The sequence below is a fragment of the Corvus kubaryi genome, unplaced genomic scaffold (genome assembly GCF_017639235.1).
Source record: "Corvus kubaryi isolate FWS band 111438036 unplaced genomic scaffold, C.kubaryi_AGA036_p1.0 37385, whole genome shotgun sequence".
NCBI classification, from domain to species: domain Eukaryota; kingdom Metazoa; phylum Chordata; class Aves; order Passeriformes; family Corvidae; genus Corvus; species Corvus kubaryi.
Window position 1 is genome coordinate 11026163 of NW_024581127.1, and position 21264 is coordinate 11047426.

The following is a 21264-nucleotide window of genomic DNA, read 5'->3' on the forward strand; positions in this document are numbered from 1 at the left end:
CCCTTCGGACGACGGATGGTCCATCCATGGCCCGAGGGATGCGCCCCGCCATAGCGCTCCCGCGGCTGCCGAAGAGCGAGGCTGCTGCGCCGGCACCGCTCTCCAGGGCACCGCGCTCCCTCGGCTCGCTCCTCCCATCGCGCCTGCTCCGCCTTCCCCGGCCCGTGAGCTGTGGGACTGTGCTTCTTTCCCAGAGGAAGTGGCTCGTCGGCGGGGTAGAAGGAGGAGAGCAGGCGGGGCGGGGAGGCGCGGGGGGAGGCGAGGAAGCGGGGCGAGCGGGGCGAGCGGAGCGGCGCTGCGGGCCGCGCTGCGCCCGGCCGAGTGCGAGCATGAGCGGCGGGGATGGCGGTGGGGGCCGGGCGGGCGCCCTCAGCTACGCCCTCCCCTCCATCCCCTCCAGCAAACTCCCGGACTTGCGATTTATCAGCCGGGGCGCTTACGGGACCGTGTCCGCCGCCCGCCACGCCGACTGGAGGGTCCCGGTGGCCCTCAAATGCCTGCAGGGGCCGCTGCTAGACAGGTAACGGGGTGGGCAGGGGGCCCGGCTTGGGGCATCGCCGGGGGAAGGGCCGAGCTGAACCCGCCTTTCCCTAAACCAGCCCCCGGCAAGGCGTCCAAGTGCCGGTCGAAGATGCCGGCGTGGCTTTCTGAGGTCTGTGGATCACATCCTGGTGTTTCGGTGGCAGGCTTCCTTTAATTCCACGGGGAAAGGGGATCCCACGAGGATGATTCAGCTTGGGCCAAGAGAAAGCACGGACCGGCCCCGGAGCTTCCTCTCTTTCGATTATTGTAAACGGGTGGTTTCGGTCTCGGTCTGTGAGACGCTACGTTGTTTCTTTTGGAGGTTTTTTCTTCTGCACTGTGCACCTTGAGCCCTCCTCAAGGTGGGATTGACAGAGTTTGGCTTCTTGCTGGGTCTGGTGGTTGCTACCCATTTTGCTGAGGTATCAGCAGGATGCTGAAGTACAGTGATTACTATAGATTTGGTGTTTACATAGGGAGAGGAATGGGGAGTATACTGTTCTATCCACTAGAGATTGCTTCTAGCTTCCAGGATAAGCTTCTCTGAGACAAAGCAAAATTATTTCCCCCCCCCAGATCTCACAATACTGAGAGAAGCTGATTTTAAAATAATAGGCTTGTAGGCCCCCCTGTACAACTGGTATTTTCCATATAACAATCGGTTTCCCCATTTTCCAGGTACCCAAGTGGTAGCATGCTTATTACAGGAGCTGTCACTCCATGTAAGGGGACAGCAAGTTGTACTTTTTCATTCGTCTCTGTCTTATTCAATCCCCATAGTTCCAATTTGTTAACGTATCACAGCAAATTTGCCTCTTCTTACACTGTCTGAAGCCTGCCTGACTGTAAACCTTACTCTGAGTCTTATCTTGGTGTCTTCAAGCTTTATTGCCTCAGGTTTCTTTGATCTAGTTTTAGGCCCTTAGGTAGGATAGCTTCACTCAGAAAGGCTTCTAGTCTTGTGACCCAATATACTAGAATATAAGACAAGTTGTTTTAAGCTCTTTCACCACTTCTTACCCAGGTGTGTATATACACAGGCTGTATCTCTGAAATCTTGCCAGAAATGGAATCTCAGTTATGTTGTGTTTTCTGATAAGTTGGGGGGTGGGGGCAGAGTGGGTGTCGTGGGGTTTTTCTTGTTTTGGAATTTTTTAAAAAATTTAAATGTCTGCTGAAATCCCTGTTAATTGGAAATACAGCATTTATCCACAGAACTCAGTTGGGAGGAAACACAAAATACTATTTTTAGCCTTGCAAGAATTTGGATTAGTGGGACATCTAACCTGTGAAATTGTGATTAAAAGGGCAAGTGAGGTAATCAAAATAATTCAGTCACCTACCATATATCATGCAAAGCCAAGAAATGCTATCAGAATACTGAAAGCTGTAAAAAAATCCATTATACCCAAGCCTCTGCTTTGTTGGTTGTATAGTAGGCAATATAAAATGCCAACCTGTAAGTGTTGTCAAGAAAAGGGATGAGTTCATGGTGCCATTAATTGCCCAAGTGGGAAATGTGTGCTGTGCATCCCGGAATATGTATGTGACGAGCCAAAGAGCAAAGCCTGTCGGGAAGCTGTTGTGGGAATGTACTCATTCAGGCATTACTCAGTGCCCTTCTGGCACAGAGCAGACAAAGGTGAAGTGACTGACAGACACAGGAATAGACTTCAGTATGTTGCAATTTGTTTCCCTGCCACAGCTGAATCCCATCCAAATGTGCCTTACTGTCTGGGAAACCCCTAGCTTCCTCAAACCTAGTCATTTCTGGAGAGAAGGAGGAAGGCATAGAGTTTTATCTTCCATCCCATGCTTTTCTCAAAGGCTGCCAATTCACTTCTGTCATTTCCTAGAGTTTCGTATAAGTCTTTTTCCATCACATAGATCAAAGGACCTTAATTTAATATCCATCTAAATTCAAAGTTTCCTGCTGTTAAGATCTGCAGGCTTTAGTTCACAAGGCTTCCTCTTTTCCCAGTATATCCTGATGGCCTTTTCTTTGTGAGTGCTAAATCCACCTTGATGGATCCAGACTGCTGTGAGTGCTTCGGGGTGTGGCCTGAGCTCGATGGGCACAAGCCGGCTCTCACCCCAGAGCTGTGCTGTGCACGTAGCTCGGTGCTGTGCTGAGCAAATTGTGATGGGCATAGCCCTGGCCCCAGCACAGCCCTACTGCTTCTGAGTCAGACTGGCTCATATGCAAAGGATCTATCTCAAATGTGCTGTAAATGTCCTGTATTTGAATATCCTAGTCATGTACTGTACCAGTCTTCACTGGTATGAGATCTAAATCTTTTTTTTGCTGAATTATGCTTCATGGTCCAACTATCCTCACTGACAACAAACCCATTTTTTTCAAGACTATTTGAGATATAAGGCATACCAAATAGTTTCTATTTTTAGGGATAGAATCATACTCAATCTTAAATAAAACTTGACGTTCTCAAATCCATGTGCTGCAAGGTCTGAATTTGTAAAGATGCATCAAATCCACATTTATGAGGAGTTTTGAGGTAACAGGGAGGATCCACACAGTCAAATTCAGGCATCCAAACACGATGAGGCTGGTCTATTCCTGCTTCCTGTGCATCTAGGGAATGTTTTTTCCAGAGAGTGATTCAAAGCAGGGGCTCAGTTTGAAGGAATGATTTATGCAAAAACAAAGCATAGGTAATTTTTCCTTCAGAAGTTCAAAAGTGCTTTCCTTTAGCCCCTATTATTTTAGCATACATCAGAGTCCACTAAATGTAAATGGTTGGAGAATCCTGAGTATTAAAATCTCCACTCTGTAGGAGATAAATTTTGGGCCTGAGTGAAAACTCAGGGTTTGAAGATGTTTAGCAAAGTAGGACAAATGCAGCTGGTTGTTACCGTTGTGGTTACAAAGAACGATGGAAGCTGGAAGTTCTGACTGTATCCTTATTTACTGGAAACATGGATGAAATGTGTGATGGAAATAGAGAGATTTGTGTGGTACGACAAAACCAGGGAAGCTGTCTTGTCTTTGCATTTGCAGATTCTAATTTGTCTTACACTGTCTTGTTCTCAAAACATCATGGTAGAAATGAAGAGGTGGTGGCACTGCATACAGGGATAAAAATGACAGAGAATATAGTGAACCCAGCATTTGCTTTGAGTTTCCTAGTACTGGTTTGGTAATGTATTTTATTTGTTTGCTTGTTTTCTTTAAGCGATAGAAACCATCTTTTAAAAGAAGCTGAGGTATTACACAAAGCCAGGTTTAGTTACATTCTGCCAATTTTGGGAATTTGCAACGAGCCTGAATTTCTGGGGATAGTGACAGAATACATGACAAATGGGTCATTAAACCAGCTATTGCATGGGGTAAGTGTACTTCCGGTCTTCAAATACGATACTTGGCTGCTTCAAGTAGATTGCAATTTCCATACTTAATTAGTATAGTAAAGTATTTTATTTATAATATTTCACGTTAAAAGACGCTCATTATCCCTAGTAGTTTTTGGTGCTCAGATAGACCTTTTGTATCTCAAAAAGACAACTAAACTCAGCCAACTTAGGTTTTGTTAAACTTTTTCCTTTAATGTTGTGACCTATAACTAGCTTTATGTTGCAGTGTTACATACAGTCACTTTAAAAATCTCAGTTGTTCTCTAATTAGATTCTGAAATACTTATGCTTGCTTCAGTCTGGCTTTCTGAAGTACTGCCAATACAAATATTGATTCTCTTTTCATGAATTTGAATATTTAAAAAAAAAATAAGATTTTGATGTTAGTTTATAGAAGCCAAATATTGCTAACATAAGCAGGTATGAATATTTCTAACAGATCTTATTCTCTGAATAAATTCTCCTGTGCTGAACTCTCAGTTGCTCCCATTAGCTTGGCCTGAACACAGACTGTTGCTATGCAAAGCTACTGCAGTTGAGTCTCAACAGCACTGAAGTCTCTTCTCCACCTTTAATCAATACACATCTCGTGCCTTAGAGAGCTCAACTGTGTGTTTTTCATAAAGGCATTAGTGCCAATACAACTTTTAAGATTTCAGTTGAGTTTTACTGCATTTTTCTTGCTGTATTATTATTTATAAAGGTAGTATTTTGTGCATAGTTTCAATACAGTGTTTTTATTCCCCAATGTCAATTGAAGATATGATTGCCATTCTTTGTGAAGGACTCATAAATTGTGGGTTGCAAGTTTCATGCAAAAGTTCATCTGTAATTCATATTTCCATGTGAATGAGTAATGTAGCAAATTTTCAACATCATATATAGCAGTCATGAACTATTATGTGAATGTTAGCAAATGGAAACATAGCACTGCATAATTATTATTTTTTAATAATGTTTGTTTTAACAGCTAATGAGTCTTAATGCTCTGTTACAGTTTTTTAAGGAGTTTGTGTAATGTATGTTTTGAAAGATTACTGCATGCCCAAGTCACTTTCTTCTTCTTATAAAATAAGTCTTTGTGTGTGCTGTTAGGTCAGAACAGAGGATATTCTCATTTTGTGGTTTTATCTTGGCAGAAAGATGTATATCCTGACATTCCCTGGTGCCTGAGATTCCGCATTCTTTATGAAATTGCTTTGGGAGTAAACTATTTGCACAACATGAATCCTCCATTGCTGCACCATGACTTAAAAACCCAGAACATTTTGCTGGATGATGAGTTTCATGTAAAGGTAGGGTTATTTAATTCTTGTGTTCTTCAGCATCCTGAATGAGTGAAAGTGTTTTCATTATTGTAGAGGAGGAAGGGTGAGGTTGTGGCCACACGGATGTAACTGTATGGTGGACTTTTTCTTCTATCCTTGCAGACAGAACTTTAGAGTTTTTCTTTTGAAAACTCTGTATTAATCAGTTGTGGATTTAACCTATCTGAAAAGACCAGAAAGATAGAATTTGGGCTGTTTCTGCTATAGCAGTAGCTGATACTCAATAGTGGTGACACTTTTTTGTTAGCATTCCAAGGGTAGCTACATCTGGCCCTTTCTGAGAAGAAAATAGAAAGTGTTCCTGCCCAAGATGCTCTGACAAGTTACTTCTGATAGGCAGAAGGTCAAATTCAAATGTTAAGGCTCCATTTGATACTTGTCATGCAATATGGACATATCTATTCTGTTGGTGTAATATAAGAACAGAAAAAACATGCCTGCAGAATCTTACCCTGTTGGAAGGTGGTTTTTGTGAAGCTCCTTAGAACAAGCAAACATACATACAGAAGTATCAGTAGTTTAAAACTTTAATTTTGCCTTTTAAAATATCACTGCCATGATGTGAAAAAGAGACTAAAAGTACTTCTGACAAAATGTTTAGGTGCTTCCATAATTGCAAGAGTTGGGTTTGTTGTTTTCATGTTCTTTTAAAAGATCTTCTGTTTTTATAATTGATAGAATATGTTACTCAAGTAACTGGAAATAAGAGATACTTTGCACTGAATTTATACTTGAAAAGTGAATGCTTGAGTTGTTACCGTAAGATGAGTTGTTACCGTAAGATGAATCTCCTTGTGAGTCCTTTGAGCAAAGACCCGCTGCTGATTTCTTCTTTCTCCATTGCACAGAAATTTTTCTTGGCAGCAAAGTGCCTCACGTGGCTTTGTCTCCGCTCACACCCTCAGCAGGTCATACTTTCTCCCACTCAGTTGTGCTGGTATTGCCATCTCTCGAGCTTCCTGACAAACCTGATCAGGGAACTGGTCCAAGTCATTTTTTTATTCACTCTTTTTAATCCCTAACAGCTTTGGTGTGGCCTGGTGCTCTGCCTGACCACATCTGAACAGTTTGTTTGCTGAGGCAGTTGAAGGGAAGAGGTTAACTCTTGCATACCTGCCCTGCCTCCTATAAGGAGTGTCCTTAGGGTTTTTAGTGAAGCAAGATTCTCTAAATTAGTACAGTTGACAGGAAATGCAAACAAGGTTATAATGCATGCCAAATAGAAGAAATATTGCATATGTGTAAAAGTAACACCATTCACAGAGTGTTTCTGGCTGTCCCTGATCTACTGAATGAGCAAGAGTTAAGACCAGTTACAATGAGGAAGACTTGATGAGAGTGAGTTGTAGAGAAGAAAGGTCATTGTGGATTTGGATGTATGCTCTTCAGAAAGCTTGTTTCTGTTACCTTTGTTGCCTTGCACAGGCTTCTTTGTTGAAAATATTTGCTATTATGCAAGTACTGGACAAGTGCAGAGCTGGTAGCTGGCTGCTTATCTGTCTCCCATGTATGCCAGACACTGCAACTCAGCCAGCAAGTGTATTCTGCTAAATGTTTATCTCTCTAGCCATAACCTAATCTGACTTCTGGCACCCTGGCTCATGGATGTCTGAGGATGTAAACTGAAGTCAGTTACTTCTTCATGTAGATGAACTGTATCCTGTAGAAAGGAGCAAGGCCCCAGCGTGCATAGTAAAGAAAATACTCAGCAACTTTTTGCAGCACAGAATTTCAGAATATCAAATTTATTCATTCAAGATTAATATGTCATCGCTTTGGAAGAGAGGTGAAGTGCCCTAAAATTTTTTTGTGAGGGGAAGTGCCTCGGGATATTGGCAAGCTGAGTTCTGCACAGCTATTATGATTTATACTAAACTTGTTCTTTCTTCACAACCAGGGAGCTACAAGTGATCAGTGATTTTTTGTTTGCTTTTTTTAGCACAAGGAAGTGATTTTCTTCATGTGGCACAGCTAGCTACAGCAGATTCCTCAGCCATAGTGTACATGAGTCCTTCCTTAAAAGAATAGGATAGGGGAGTGCTATAGGGACAGCATGAGTCATGACCTGGGAATGCTTCATGGACTGGAGTGGATGTTTCCTGTTGCTAGGTGAACCACATACCTTTTGTGTGTCAGGTTAAGAGCTTTGGGTGATCCCTTCTTCTGGGCATATTTCAAGAATTTCTAACAACTGTCAGCAGATAAATCCAGTTTTTCTTCTGAGAGCAACTGATTTGACCTTTGCAGATTGCAGATTTTGGCATGTCCAAATGGCGTGTCATATCCATGTCGCAATCACGAAGTGAATCCTCTCTGCCGGAAGGAGGGACAATTATCTACATGCCACCTGAGGATTACAACCCCACTCAGAAAACCCGGGCAAGTGTGAAACATGATATCTACAGGTAACTCCTGTTGTTCTCTGGTGGGGTTTGAAATCTAAACTCAGATTGGATTTACTGAACTTAGATTTTAACATATTCTCATCAATTTTATTATTTTCAGTGATAATATCATAGTTGTATAGGCAAAATGAATGGGGAAGTAAAGAATTGAGCGATAGCTGGATTTAGTGACTCACTTATTTTGTGCTGTGACAGGTGTAATGCTCCAAAATTAAGCTGAGACTACAGAAATAGGTAGGGGAGACTGGTTTCTGTGAATGAGCATACATGTACAGACAGTGTAGGGAAAGAAGAAAGCCATTCACACCATTAAGTCAATGCATATACTCTTGTACTATGTGTAATCAAGTAACATAATTTTCAGAATGTGCTTGGGGGAAAGAAGAAAATGTATTTTTGGAAAGGAGGTAGATAAAAACAGGATAGTGGGGTTGGAGAAAGTAGTTATAAGAATCTCCTTAAGGAATGATTTGCTTTATGAAAGTTGTGGTAGTTTTGTGTTGGGCAGTCCTGAGTACAAGTAATAGAGTAGTAAATAGAGTGATGGTGACCCATATAACAAAAGGAAATTGCTCTGAGGATATTGGAGTTACGATTGGATGATCTGAAATGGTTTGGAGAGCTCAGAGATTACTTGAAGGATTTTGGGAGGAATTACCATATGTAAAGGAAGATTGAGGAGGCATGAACTGGCCAATCGCTGGGACAAAGTCCATCACTCTGGTGCAGTCTACCACCTTTACCTTCACTGATCTCTGACATGGCTGTATCTTGGTGAGAGATGACTCAGTCTCACAGGGTCCTACTGACTTCCAGGGAGACCACTAGTTCCCTTAATTATCCCTTACCCTTAAGAAGCACATGAAGTTCCTTGACATTCCTGTCCAAAAAATACAGATGACAACATACCTGCTCTCCTTACCCTTTGATGAGAAGATGTGGATAAGGAAAACATTGAAAAGAAAAAATAGTGTATTAAGAGGGAAGAAAGGGTGACTGGCAGCTTAATGAGTGGGTGGAGATGAAGAAGACAAATGTTTGTTAGAAAGAAAATAATATTTTCAGAGGAATAACAACCAAATGGGAGAAAATAAGAAAACACATCAGTAGAAGGGTGTACAAAACAGATAAATCAGGAAGGAAAGAGATTATGTGAGAAGAAAGAAGAGAAACTGAGACAGCATTGGAAAAAGAGATGTCCAAGGCAGAAAGACATGAAGGTGCAGAGACAGTGAAGGACCACCAGAAAGACCACACAGGAGGATCTGTGCTCGCAGTCAGAAGGGGATGCTACAAAGCAGCAATAAGAAAGGAAAGCAGGAGTAGTGTAAAGGGGAATGCTGCAGTGTTGTAGAACTGAGGAAATAGTCTTTAATGGTAGAGAGATTCCAAACTGAATGAAAGATATTATTAAGTATTTGGATATTTTCTGGCTGTCTAATTAATTGATCACAGCTGAGTGTTGTTGAGATACTGAAGCTAATTTGTGAGGAAGGATCTTTCTTAAAAAAACAAATTGTTTAAACAACAGTCAAGCAGCATTAACTTCTACAAAAGGGATGATTTGTTTTACCAAAAAAATCAGCCTGCATGGATTTATCAGGAATACATCAAAAGCAGACTTTCTAACAGGGAGGACTGCTTTTCTTAAAAGCTACATGAATAAATTTTATTATTGAAGAATGTTAAGATGTAAACGGAATAAATAGTTAGGAAAACTCAATTTATATGATTTGATTTTAAGCATCAGTTATTTGTTTCTTACTTCATTTTTTTGAATTCTTACTTGGTAGCTGTCGGATGGTACAGTTCTCTAAGGCAGTTAAAGGTAACCTGTATGCAAAATGTGGTACTTCTTAGTGATGCAGGAAGGAAGCTCAGTGCGTTCGTATCAAGGGTGGAGCAAGCCTTAACAGCAACTGATCATGGTGATTATTTCCTGGAATGACACTGTCACAGCACTTATAAAGACTTGGACTGAAAGCATGGAAATACACACTTGTCAGCACTTTGCATGAAGTTATGGAAGCACTGAAGCTTTAGCCTGGATTGTCTTTTCTAAATCCGAATAGTGGAACCAGATACTTGAATACAGTGCTAGGACCTTTTGGGATAATTCATGGAATAGAGCTTCATTCAGATATGGTAGAGTATGTGAGGAAAAATTGGAGAGAAGGACTGAGAATTCAGTGCTGCTTTTAAATGAAATCGTCTAACCTTATTTAAATTACAGAGTTGTTTAAAGTTATCTCTTATACTTTTAGTATATCCTGATGGCTGAAGAGAGTTAGCTAGTTTACTAAAGATGGGGCAAGTTTGTACTCACTCAACCACTTGCCATTCATGTTGGCGTGAACAGAAAAGAAGGTCACTGGTTTGAGTAAGCACATGTGTGTTCATTCTCCTGGCGTTACTTCAGAGTAGTCTTCCCAAGAGTCTCTTTTGGAAAGTGAATGCTGTGTGTAAGTGACATCTCTCCCTATGGAGATTGTATATGTTGAAAGCATATATTGGGGGGGTGGGGAGGAAGCTGGAGTGGGCATCCCAAGCGCAAGTTTGTATGTTACCTGTCTCTGTGACACTGTGTTGGGACAGAGCTGTGGGTCCAAGCCATCCTCCCTGCTAATACCCAGCTTTCCTTGGGAATGTCAAGGAGTGTCAGACCGTACTAGGAAGGTGCCAGAGTATTGCAATTAGGACAGAGCAGTTGGCTGTCTGGGGCTCACTTCAATTTGTGTGCTGAGATTGAAACTCCATGTATATAATTTATAATGTATTAGCAGAGCCAGGTTGATACAGATTTGGAATAGGAGTTTATATGCCATGGATCTTTTTCTGTACTTAATAGTATTAACTAGTTCTAGCTGAAGTCACGCTCTAGTTCTCACATATTCATGTCATCATTTTAGTTAGCTATAGTCAGTCCCCTGTGTGCTTGCAGGACCATTTTACCAGAATGTTTTAAAAAAAATATAAAGCTGAGCATATTGTGTTATTAAGTGTTGGCAGTCTAAAATAACACCTTCTGTACTTTCTATACTGTAAACAGTTATGCAGTTATCATGTGGGAAGTGATGTCAAGGAAACAGCCATTTGAAGGTAAGGCCATGTCTTTTGTTAACTTATTTTTCCTGCCTTACCTAGAGGTTAAACCTGAAACTGGGGACTTCATTTTAGGGGTTACTTTCTAATAATTCAACTTGTAAGCTTGTTGAAGAACTCTTTGAAATACTTTTCAAATCAGACTCTTTTTTTAGTATCATCTTCTTTTTTAATTACACTGTTGTTTCCTAAATTAAGAATAATTTTTCATTAATTAAAAAAGAAACATAACCTTATTTTGATGAGCTGTAAATTCTATGTCTACAAACCGAATTACTCGTCCTATATAGTAAGCTCTTTATATTGCATATATTTCTAATGGCTTCACAATGTCTGTTTTGACAGAAGTTATAAACCCCTTGCAGATAATGTACAGCGTGTCACAAGGACAGCGACTAGACTTGAGTGAAGGAAGTCTGTCAATGGACATTCCTCATCGAGGGCTTATCATAAGATTGATGGAAAGTGGATGGGCACAAAACCCAGATGAAAGACCATCGTTCTTAAGTGAGTTCACCTTGCATAATGAGATTTTTAAACTGCCAGATTCCTGTTGATCATGGTACTTACAGACCAAGGTTATAGTCACGAAAGGGAAGTGTTAAAAATGTCAGGAGATACATGTGCTCAGTTCTGTTGGTTATGACAAGGTGCTTGGCTGCTTCCTTCATGTCTGTAAACAAACTTCTATGAAGGGAATTATGTGTGCACCATAAAACCAGGTTGGTTATTGGAGTTTTTTGCATTTACCATCTTTTAATTTACCTGTTAAAAAGCAGCATGCTTTGTTTAACTACTTGTGTTTGGAGTTTTTTGTTTATTGTTGAAGATAATTAGGGGTTTGTAAGGGGAGGTGGGAGAAGTGAAGTATAAAATGAGTACTATGAGATTTATGAGCACACAACCAACACCAGTGAACCACTGCATATCAGATAAGTTGTAGTGACTTCAACTTGTATTTGCATCTCAGTGTAAATCTTTCACTGACACTTTATCTTTTATTGTTCCATCTCCTTTATCAAGCAAGAACTGGATTTTTTTTTTTCCAAGCAAGGAAATACAGTATTTTCTAAAATCAAAAAGAACAGACACATCATGTTATTTCCATATGTATTCTTCTTTTCCTATGCCAATTAACAAAAAAAAAAAAAAAAGGCAATTTAAGGGTATGGTCACACTGAAGGGAAAATTATTTGGGATATGTACTACGGTGTGAGCTAACTTGGATTTTCTTCTTAGTGCCCTGTCTGTAGTGAGATGGTCTTTGAAAAAAAAAACGCATCGCTTTTGCCTCTATTTTACTATGGTAATAAGAAAGAAGAAGTTGCGAAACTGTTGCAAAATGAAGGGAAGTAAAGCTCCCTGATGGGGAACTTAAGCAATTACCATAGCACAGGGACACTGGCACAGACACACAAGCACAAAAGCACCCGAACACCCTTTTTGTTAAATAAGCTTTAAATGCAAAAGCTCATCTAACCTGTCTGTTCATCTTACAAACAAAGGATCAAGACTGCTTATCACCATCTTTCTGTGTGTACTTGGAGTGTGTACCTACAGTTTAAATAAAATCAACAAAAATTGACCATGCTGGTATTTCAGTGTGGAAAATGGCCTGCCAAACTTGGAAAACTCCCAGAGTTGAATGTATGTCTTGAAGATGCTAGTGTAAAAAAAAGTTCATGTGGAAGAATAGTGGTAAAATTGTAATAAAAATATAAGAATATATTAATAAGGATGCCATGTGATGAGTTGCTAGTATGGTAAATCAGTTTTCCTGAATCCATGGAGTTCACAGAAAAACAGTACAATTGTGATACGCTGTCATACTTTCCTGTTTGTCTGAGCACAGTTTCAAAGAACTATTTTTATAATAAAATCATCTCAAAACATGAAATATTTAGTATTATAAACTTCAAAGCACTGGAAAACAAGGGAGCATAGCACAGGTGGTTGTTGGCTTATTGGACTGTTTTGTGCCTCCCTGTGTGAGGGAGACCTGCTGCATTTGGTGAGAGTGAGGCCAGTGTCATTTGGTTTCACTGGCTGTGACAGGTCAGTGCCTTGACTACCCCATCTTCTCTGGCCCTTCCTCATGCCTTAAGCATGTATTCTGGATGTTGCTGTGTGTTTGTTTATTTTTCTGGTATAAATCTTCAACGCCTCCTCTGGAGTGGGATGATAACAACCCACTCTGAGATCTTATGGTGTTTGGTCCCATTCAGCTCATCAGGCTGGATGGGTCTGCCTTGAAACACAGCAAACTCACCAATCTCTCCATTCCATGAATGCAAGACCTGCAGTTCAGCCCAGCCCTGGATCTCTTTTGACACACAATGATCATGTGGCCAGATCAGATCAAGGTTTCTTTTGGTGGTGTGAACTGTTCTAATAGAAGCAAGCAGATTCTGCTTTAGCAGCATAAGTGGTTTGATACGTGTCAATAGACGAATTATTTTCTTAAATGTAAGAAAGACACTTTAGTAAAATGACACCTTGATTTCCACTTCAAACTATTCACCAAGTACTCTTCCCTTGTTTAGGATGTTTAATAGACCTGGAGCCAGTTCTGCGAACATTTGATGAAATAGCTATGCTAGAAGCAGTAATTCTGTTAAGGAGATCAAAGGTAAGTATCTTTTGTTACAGTCATGAATCGGTCAAATAAGTTGGTAACTTTCACTTGCTAAAAGAAGTGTAATCTCCTTTGTCATTTCTCCTCAGGCTCCTTTGTCTAGTCTTGTATCTGGTTGAAACGTGTTTGTACAGGGCTGTCATCTTGTCTTACAGCAGAAATTTAATACAGTTAAATATTTCTCTTCCAGTCAGTATATGAATCACAATGTATTTACAAGAGTGGAAAGAAAGCAAACGTGGAGCAGATATCTCTAAATATACCTCTGAATCCCGACAAGGTAAATACATGTTGCATTTGGTATTCAGCATCCTGAGAGCTTAAAGGAAGGTTAACGTGGTAAGGGAGGTTGTTCTGCACTTTACTTACCTGTGCAGTCAGGAAAGGCATAAAATGCATTACTTGAGCCAGGGTGTAACAAATGCAAAGCCATGTATGTGAAGTAAAGGGTGGGTATGCAGAAATTAGAAGGGTATCTAAATACAGGAAAGGTCTAAATATGGCATGAAGCTGTGCCAGGGGGGGTTTAGATTGGATATTAGGAAAAGGTTCTTCACTCAGAGGGAGATCAGGCACTGGAACAGGCTCCCCAGGGAAGTGGTCACAGCACCAAGCCTGGCAGAGTTTAAGAAGTGTTTGGACAATGCTCTTGGGCATGTGGTGTGATTCTTGGGGATGGTGCTGTGCAGGGCCAGGCGTTGGACTTGATGATCATGATGGGTCCCTTCCCACTCCGTGTATCCTGTGAGTCTGTGATCCCCTCAAGGAGGAATGCAGCACACAATGCCTGCCAATAGTAAGAGATTGTCTACTGCTCCCTTACACCTCCACGGAGCTTGCTTATATAGGACCGTACAGATATATTTTGTATTTTGATTCTTAATGCTGCTGCTTTTGGTTTTTGTATACAAAATTGCTTTCATCTTTAGAAAAATACAAGTATCGTGATCATGTAATTTCTTCTGATTTTACCGTATTTTAATTGTGCTATTTAGCATTTAGATAGCAGGGAAAACACGGTGACAGGAAGGTTCTCTGTAAAAAATTGCAACTTCATATTTGTTTAGTGTGCCTGTTCAATATACAACTGGATTTCTTTCAGCCAGCATATTCTAGCTCCATACAGTGTGATGCACTTCCACTTCGGAGCATCTCTCCAGATATATCAAAACTCAAGTCTATTCCCCAGTGTAATATCCTCTCATCAGGTGAGATACTCTTGATTTTGTGTAAATTTGTTATTGCAGCTTTACATTCCCACTGTGACATTGCATTTGTGTAGTAGAAAGTTGGGTCACTCTATGTCAGAAAGAAATGTCTTTTGTAAACTTTGTGCTCTGGGTAAAAAACAAGCATTTTTTTAAGCTCTGATTTTCTGTTCCTGTCACGTGAGAAATCTCTACAGCTCACAGGTTCAGTTTTCCTGCTCAGAGTTGTGAGTGCAGAGGTAACAGTTACTTGTCCCTTCAGACTCCAGGCAGTTTAGTTAACTGCTTTTTTTTTTTTTTTTTAATTTGTGAGCTACTTCTGAATATAAAAAGGCTACACATTTTAAGGCATTCTAGAAACCGAGTAAACTCAAAGTTTCCAATACAGCCTGACCTCTAGATCATTTTGAATTCAATAAATAAAAATGGCATTAATAGATTGCCTTGCAAAAGTATTTGCACAGACCTTTTGTAGCTGTCCTCTTTTATGAGTAAATGTTGGCAAAATTCCCTGAGAAAACTCAGTTTTGAGGTTTTGCTGGCGTCAGAAGCCAGAAAAATGCAATGGGACCCAGGTGGAATGATTTCACCCAGTTGTGAAACTAAAACTGCATTTAAGTTTCTTCCCCTGACTGAATGCAAGAATATTTCAAAGAAATGGAGTGTCCTCTGGCATTGCAGGGACCAGGAGTATGAAAGCAGACAAGACTATTGACTTCACTGCTATAAGATAAGGACATCAAAAAGTATTCTGAGGTGCTGCAAAACCTGACATACTCTGGGTCGAGGTAGGAGAGCACAGGCAGTTTCAGCTTATGTTTGAACACATACACAATTTTGACCTTCTACTCTGTGTACTAGAAAGATACAAATACAGGAGGAATTTGGGAAAATAAATTGTGGGACTTTCAGTTTTAAGGACTTTCAGTTACTGGAGAAAATGGCAGAAAGCAAGTGCAGGGTACTTGGTCTGTGCCTCAACTAGAGCATTTATCTATACAGCATAAAAACCTCAGAGATTAAGATTAACTCATATTTACCAAGCTTAATAAGTATGTTGTGATGAATTTTAGAACATGGAGTATTAGTTTGAACATGAGCATGGACTGTAAGTGTAGTCACATAAGATAATGGTAAATACCAGCCTTTCTTGCTGCTGGTTCCTGTTATAAATTGTTGTGTCTTGCTGTGGAGGGCATCAATGAAAATTTGTTGGTACAATTAATCTGACTGATCAGCTGGTGGTCATTTTATAGAGTCATTGCTTAGACTTTATTGTGTTTATGTGTGGATACTGTAAAGCTTGTGAAAATAGTGCCTACAAAACCCTACTGCAGAAGCATTTGTTATTACTTTGCCAATAGCTGCATCAGGTAGTCTTGTAGTAGGAAGAAAAACTGATATTCCTTTTGCTTTTCAAACTCAGATGCAATTGTTTCAGGTGAAAATTCAATTCCAGTTAGCTGTTAGCAAGAGAGGAGTTTGGCACGGCACCAAGGCAGAAGTTAATGACTGTAGATTCTAGCTGATTTGTTTTTTCTCTGTGTACAGTTAGAATGCTTTTTCAGAAAATTGATTCTTCAGAGTTAAGACTTTTCTTCTACCCTTAAGCCTTTCTTTTCATCTTTCCTTTTTTTTTCCCCTTCCCTATCCAGCTTTTCTTGGTTATTTCTTGAAATAGCTCTTTTACCTCTCCCCGTTTCATTTTTGATACAGAGAGTAATCCTTTAATATACTTTGTTTTGCTAGATGAACAGAATGCACTCTTCTGAAATCCCTTTGTAAAATAAACTTCTTTATTCTCCTGGTATCCTAATTTGGCCTCCTGGTGCATGTCCTAACTTAAGTCATTGAACTAAGGCTACTTAGTAGTATGAAAGACATGAAAAACTTTTTTTTGTCTACAAAGTCCCCTTTACATAGTATACCGTAGAATTTTATTTTCCTTTCTCACAAGGTCCTTCATTACAGAATAATCTACTTAGGGGTTGTTTTTATTCCTCATCTCATTTCCAGTCATTAGCCCCAGCTTGAAACAGAAAGTCTAGATCTCATATTTTTCCTTCTGAATTTCCGCCTCTGTTACTCAGGTCTTCTAGGTCACTGAGGTTCTTTTTGAGTAACTTGAGTCAACCTGTATTTTTCTGAATAACATCTGAATAACTCTCATTAGCAATTTTTTTTTTGATGGAACTGGGATTGTTTAGCCTGGAGAAAAGGAGGCTCAGAGGAGACCTTGTTCTCTGCAACTACCTGAGAGGAGATTGTGGCCAGGTGGGGGCCTCTTACCTGACAAGCAATAGCAGCAAGCAATACGATGAGAGGAAATGGCCTTGAGTTGTGCCAGGGGACGTTCAGATTGGATATCAGGAAAAATTTCTTCATTGAAAGAGTTGTCAAGCTTTGGAACAGGCTACCCAGGGAAGTGGTTGAGTCACCAGCCCTAGAGGTATTTGAAAGATGTGTAGATGTGGCACCAGGACATGGTATAGTGGTGGACTTTGCAGTGCTGGTCTCTGATCTCAAGGGTCTTTCCAACCGAAACGATTGTGTGATTTTATGATTATATTTTTTATGCTTTGGACACTGGTCAAGGTCATTTTCTCATACCAGTACAACCCTAGTAGTTTTGTCTTTACGTTATTAAATTAAATATGTGTGCCTAAAAATGTATAACAATCCATCCTAGCACAGCTGCTTGAAATACTTTTCTGAAATGATCTTTCACTCACGGTGATTGTCTCCTAATCCCTTTTTTTCATGCAGTAGATAATATCTGCTGCTTCACACTACATAGCTCTGCCCAACACACTCTCTTGTTCATGAAATAAAATACTAGTTACTATGATTTCTAGTCCACCATTTTTAAAATACTGAGAATGGAGTTTCTTCCACATTTTCCTATTCCTGCTCCGTGTACTTACATATTCTTCTACAGGTCAACAAAGAGCTGGGAATTCACCCTCATATTTCCCCATTGGACAGGTAATCTCGAGTTGTCCATGGGGCTACCTCATTGTGTCTTTAGATGCTCATCTGAATTCTTGCATCTGTGGTTCTTAGTTAACATCTTAGTTATCGTGTCTTTATCAAGAGACACTGTAAAAGTCTAATGAAAGCTATTTACAGAGTTAGGCACATGGCCTGTAGTTCATCTCTCATCAGCTGTTTGCTATCTCTTCCTTGAGTCATTCCTACTGCTGTTTTCATAACTCTCATCCTTTTCGTACTATAAAAAATCCTAAACCTAGAAACTGTTAAACTTTCCACCTGACAGAAATCCTTTTTACTTTGCAGAAGTTTACATGAAGCTTTCCTGAAATACCCAGTTTTGATGGACTACAAAAAGCTTCCATTGGCATCCCACTGAATGTTTAATTCTCCCAATGCTCTTCATGTCCTTTTCTCCCACCTGAATCTTTATTTTAATATTTTCACCTTTGTCACACTGCAAACTTCATCAAAATAAATTAGTCTGCTTTCCTGCTGACTTCTAGTTACCTCTCCAAACACTCAAAGGATTTATTTTGTTCTTCTAGTCCCTACAAAAATTTTCTGTCAAACAGAGCTTTTTCATTAAAGTTCACATCTACCAGACTTATACCCCCAGTATTTCTTTAAAATAAAGCAGGACTCCAAACCCATAGTCAGGCCCTGGTAAAATATAAGGGACATAAATGTACTCAGAATTTGAGTATAAGAACTAACTTTTTGTATACCATGTGAAAGTAGTTGGTTTACGACTTCTCTGGTGGAATTGCTCTGAATAGTCTCTGATGGCTGTATTTTATTTGAACACACAAGTAATACAGCTTGTTCTTTTTTCTTTTCCTCCTTTCTTTCTCCTAAGACGGAAATTCTGGGTGTCTACACTCTCTCAGCAGCCAGAGCACAGATGGAAACCTCTCCATAACTCAGAGTGCCAAAGTCCTTGTGCATCCATACACTACTATTCTCTCATCTGACAAGAGTATTTCAGATGCCTCAAGTTCTTCATCCTGTGTGCTGCGGTCATCACCGATTCCTTCAGGTACAGCAGACACTGTTTGATTGCAAGACCCACAATAAGTGTTCTAACATTGAATATATGTCTGTGTGAAATGGAAACTAGAACTGTTATTCACCTGAGAATAACAAAATGAGAACGAAACATGTGCAAATTAAGAATGCAAAATTAAGTAATTCTGTCCTTGTAGACTTACATTACAAAGTAAGCAAGACCCGTGTAAAATGTCACCAAGTACAGGTACCTGTAGCTACTAGCTTTTTTTCTCTCCTCTTAATCAAATTCCTGCTGCCATGGGTCTTCTTTATCCTGTTCCCTTTGCTCATATTATTTCTCCTATATCCTACTGTTGTAGTAGTGCTATGGTCCAGCAGAACAGGAGAAAAACTTGGCTCGAAGTTAGTCACCTTGTTGCTTGTCACTTCTCACTTTTTAGGCTTTCCAGTCTTCCATTTACTAATGGTGAGGCAGGGAGAAGCAGCAACTGTGTCAGCATCTCACCTGTAATGATCCTTTGTGTTAGTTGAGAGCCCACTACATTATATTCTATGCATCAAGTAACTGTTAAAAGTTAACACAAAAGTTAACAAAAAGAAACTTTAATGATGAATTATTCAGATTTTTTTTATTGAGGGGCCACACAGTAACATGCAGCTTTATAAAGATCTACTGCATTATCCCTCTTCTGGAAATAAGAGAATCAACACCTTTTCATTGTGTGAAACCTCATCTTGAGAAAAATACCAGGGAAACTACAGGGATGTTTTCAGTAATCTTCAATAAAAATCCCCCTGGAAAGTGAATTCACCACCTGTCTCTTTTTAGTACAAGGTTGGGTTGAACACTGGAACAGGTTGCCCATGGAGACTGCAGAAGTACCACTTCTATCAGTTGGAGATGCTCAAAATTCAGCTGGACAAGGCCCTGAGCAACCTGAGTGATCCTTGAAGTTGGCCCAGCTTTGAGCAGGCCATTACACCAGATGACCTCCTTGAGGGTCCCTTCCAACCTAAATTATTCTGTGATTCAGATAGAACAAATACTCTAACCACCAAATTTGTCAAATTGGACCATTTAAACAGCTTTTTCTCAGCTTGTTTTTTGTTCTGTGGCAGTATTTATTGACAGACAGTTACAATCCCTTCCTTTTTTCTAATCCTTTCCAATCTCAGATTTTGTATTGGAAACTGTACAACAGAATGTAGCTCATCAGTGGATCCAAAGTAAAAGAGAAGAAATCATCGATCAGATGACTGAAGCATGTTTGAATCAATCACTGGATGCTCTTCTATCAAGATATTTACTCATGAAAGAAGATTATGAACTCATAAGCACGAAACCTACAAGGACATCAAAAGTACGACAACTGCTTGATACTTCAGACAGCCAAGGAGAGGAATTTGCCAGAATTATAGTACAAAAGTTGAAAGATAACAAACAGCTAGGACTTCAACCTTATCCAGACATTGTATCTAATTCTCAAAGACTGCATCTTTAAATCTATTCTTTCTTTATGAAACCATGTGAATATTTCTTCCAACATGGTTCTTTTTTCTATGTAGTATTTTATGTATGTGCAGCTTTGTCTTTATTGTGCCTTGTAGAGTTTTAGAAATGACCCTGAGTTCATCTAGCCTGCATTTGGTGAGTGGCCAATTAATAAGTTGGAGTGCAATCATAAAGCCAAACCACTTGACGGTTGTTGACTAATTTTGTAAAAGTATTTTGTTTATACATGACAAAGAAAAACATTAAAGGTTCACCATTTTACATATTTGCTGTTTATACACATCCTTTCCTTTCACCTCACAGGATTGAGACAACTCAGCACGGCGTGTTTGTTTATCTCCTTCCATCTGCTCTTTCCCACAGAGGAGGGAAGAAAAATCTGCGTGCTCTATTCCAGGGCTATTCTGCTGTGTGTATAATAAACTTTCTTCCTTAAGCCATGCTGGTGTACATACCCAGGAAGAGTGGTAGGTGGGAGGAAATTTACATTGAGTTTTTACAGGATTTCAGGATTTTTTATTGTTTTGTTTTGGATTTTTTTTCCCATTTTGTTGTCAGAGCAAGTGCCTCAGACCACTGCATAAGAAGAATGTTAGTTCAAAGAGGAGCCCAAGGGCAAAGAGGAAATTGTGCTTGTCTACTCAGAAGTGATATAGTAGAAGGGCTGCAGCTATAGCATTTTACATTGTGTGGTTATAACCACTTCAGCTATTTTTGAGATCATAGTAGGATGAGATCCAGAAAGAACTTAAAGAAGGGCATCCTCACTTAATATCTCTTTAACATTTCCTTGGTCATCTGCTATGCCTTTGTCATCTGCCATCCTACCACTCCTTACCTTTGTAATCTGCCATAAATACTTCTCATGTTGCTGGATCAAACTTCTAACTCAGTTTTATTTTTGGTATTTACATAATGAACAGTAGTTGGGTATGTACAAAGATCAATCATGCCCTGCTTTCCCTGCTGGAAGTAATGTGCAGGGGTCTCTTCTGCTATGACCTGCCTTGACCTTCTCCGGATAACCTCTCTGCTGTCCTTTTTTGTCTGAAGGATGGTGCTGACATGTTGAGGCACAAATGGGGCCACCTGAGAGGAAAAGGTATGTGGTATTTTTTTCAGTTCATTTCACAAGACCTTAGTGACTTTATCTAGGTGACTTCAAAACTAGTTAAAA

At 39.8% G+C, this 21264-nt stretch overlaps 1 protein-coding gene across 1 annotated transcript; it reads left to right on the forward strand.

Moving 5' to 3' along the window:
- The first annotated feature begins 276 nt into the window (after positions 1-276).
- RIPK2 (receptor interacting serine/threonine kinase 2) lies at positions 277-20352 on the forward strand. Its single transcript, XM_042035835.1, has 11 exons — positions 277-520; positions 3717-3870; positions 5034-5189; positions 7470-7627; positions 10677-10726; positions 11075-11236; positions 13273-13358; positions 13555-13644; positions 14467-14572; positions 18423-18602; positions 19751-20352. The coding sequence occupies exons 1-11, from the start codon at positions 330-332 to the stop codon at positions 20074-20076; spliced, it is 1659 nt and encodes a 552-aa protein (XP_041891769.1). The 5' UTR covers positions 277-329; the 3' UTR covers positions 20077-20352.
- The last annotated feature ends 912 nt before the right edge of the window (positions 20353-21264 follow it).

Excerpts from the sequence above, each read along its gene's own strand:
- RIPK2 (XM_042035835.1), top strand. The coding sequence starts at position 330 with ATGAGCGGCGGGGATGGCGGTGGGGGCCGGGCGGGCGCCCTCAGCTAC. Across the intron at positions 5,190-7,469 it reads ATGATGAGTTTCATGTAAAG|ATTGCAGATTTTGGCATGTC; the intron begins GTAGGGTTATTT and ends TGACCTTTGCAG. Across the intron at positions 11,237-13,272 it reads TGAAAGACCATCGTTCTTAA|GATGTTTAATAGACCTGGAG; the intron begins GTGAGTTCACCT and ends TCCCTTGTTTAG.